At 39.2% G+C, this 2,194-nt stretch overlaps 1 protein-coding gene across 1 annotated transcript; it reads left to right on the top strand.

The window, feature by feature from the left end:
• On the top strand, window positions 1–951 carry LOC107153565 (olfactory receptor 143-like). The gene has a single exon (XM_015499106.1). The coding sequence runs from the start codon at window positions 10–12 to the stop codon at window positions 949–951; it is 942 nt and encodes a 313-aa protein (XP_015354592.1). The 5' UTR covers window positions 1–9.
• The last annotated feature ends 1,243 nt before the right edge of the window (window positions 952–2,194 follow it).

Genomic DNA, 2,194 nt, shown 5'->3' with positions numbered 1-2,194 from the left:
ATTCCATCCATGAAGCCAATGGCTATGGAAAATAACTCCTCTGTGACAGAGTTCATCCTTCTGGGACTAACAGACCAACCTGAGCTGCAGCTGCCCCTGTTCTTCCTGTTCTTGGTGAACTATGCTGTCACTATGGTGGGAAACTTAAGCTTAATGAATCTAATTTTCCTGAATTCACACCTTCACACCCCCATGTACTTTTTCCTCTTCAATCTGTCCGTCATTGACTTCTGTTATTCATTTGTCTTCACCCCCAAAATGCCGATGAGCTTTGTTTCAGAGAGGAACATCATCTCCTTTGCAGGATGCATGACTCAGCTATTTTTCTTCTGCTTTTTGGTGAGTGCAGAGTGCTTTGTGCTGACAGCCATGGCCTATGATCGCTATGTGGCCATCTGTCAGCCTCTGCTGTACAGGGTGATCATGTCCCCTAGGGTCTGTTCTCTGCTGATGTTGGGTTCTTACTTGATGGGGTTTGCTGGTGCCATGGTTCACACAGGGTGCATGATCAGGCTCAGCTTCTGCGACTCCAATGTCATCAATCATTACATGTGTGACATCCTTCCCCTCCTTCAACTGTCCTGCAGCAGCACCCACGTGAATGAGCTTGTGAGTTCTGTTGTTGTGGGGACAGTTGTCTTTGTATCCAGCCTCATTATCCTAATCTCTTATGCTTTGATTCTTTATAATATCCTTCATATGTCCTCAGCTAAGGGTTGGTCCAAAGCCATGAGCACCTGTGGTTCTCACATAGTAACTGTTGGCCTGTTCTGTGGATTTGGGCTGCTCACTCATGTTAAACCATCAACTGCTGGGGCTGTGGGTGAAGGGAAATTTTTCTCAGTGTTTTATACTTTTGGGGTGCCAATGCTGAATCCCCTCATTTATAGCTTCAGGAATAAAGATGTCAAACTTGCTCTGATGAGAACCCTGAAGAGAATCACAAACTGAGTTATGAAATAGGACTGTCCCCAATTCTTCATCTTCTTCCCCATTGGTGCTCTTCCTCACCACATTCTTTCTGTTCTTCCTTCCTTCTCTTCATCTTTCATTCTATAGTTTGGGCACGATTTCTATCATAATTTTGTTTTTCTCAGCTTGTAGTATAACTATGTGGGCTGACTCTTGGACTTGAGCCTCATCCTTAGTCCCAAGGTATCTATCTCCAACGTAGTCTTTATTCCCTGAACCAGATGTAGACACTAGGCTGATGTCCATTTCTTTCCAGATGTAACACAATCTAGTACTTTTTATATGTCTTCTCTGTCCAATGAAATCAGTGAGTTGAATGCTTTCTTACAAGTTCATTTTTTTATTGCTCTTCTGAGATGATTTTGTAGATCCATTTCCTATTTCAATGGTTTCTTTCATATAACTGCACTAAAAGAGATAGAAATAACTAAAATTGTTGACATGGTAAAGTATACATTTCTAGAATTATTCAGTTTATTTTAAAAATGATCTTGCTCTAGAATTTTAGACTCACTTTATTTGACAAAGTTTTCATTCTTATGGGTATTTGAGTATAAATGAGTCTCAGCTCTCTGTCCAGGTTTCTTTATTTATTTATTTATTGGATGGTGCTGCGGATTGAACCCAGGGCGTTGTGCATGCTAGGCAAGCACTCTACCAACTGCACTCTCCCATCCCTGCCCAGGTTTCTTAAAATCCTACCAATAATGACAATGTCTTAGTTAAATGATGTTTTCTCATACATAGAACTGAAATTCTCATCAGATAGTTCCTGATTTCTAGATTTTGTCTATCATATTTTTAAAAAAATTAGAGGATGACATTCCTCACTATAGTTCACAATATTACCTTAACATCATTTTTTTGTTTCACCTTTCATATAAGTATTCTCCTTGGAAAAGGAGTTCTATTTGCTACTTTCAAAAATACGTAACAATAGCTGGGTATTAAATTTGGTAGTAAAGTATATACATGTACATGATTCTGGGTTCAATCCCAGCACCAAAAAATTTAAAAAAAAATGAAGAAAAGGAAAAGGAAAACCAACAAACAGCAACAAAACCAAAGAAGCAAAACCCACCCCTTGTTTATGCTCACCCTTTTTAAAGGTAAGTGATGCCTAGTTCTGTAGATGAGAAGATAGTCTTGTGACATAATTAAGACATCAAAGCTGATGATACAGAATACATATTTTGACCCAATTGCACATCTTATGAAGCAG

The sequence above is a fragment of the Marmota marmota genome, unplaced genomic scaffold (assembly GCF_001458135.2).
Source record: "Marmota marmota marmota unplaced genomic scaffold, marMar, whole genome shotgun sequence".
NCBI lineage: Eukaryota > Metazoa > Chordata > Mammalia > Rodentia > Sciuridae > Marmota > Marmota marmota.
This window is presented reverse-complemented; position numbering and strand designations above follow the sequence as displayed.

Bases quoted from the DNA above. Each gene is read 5' to 3' on its own strand.
- LOC107153565 (XM_015499106.1), top strand. From the start codon at position 10: ATGAAGCCAATGGCTATGGAAAATAACTCCTCTGTGACAGAGTTCATC.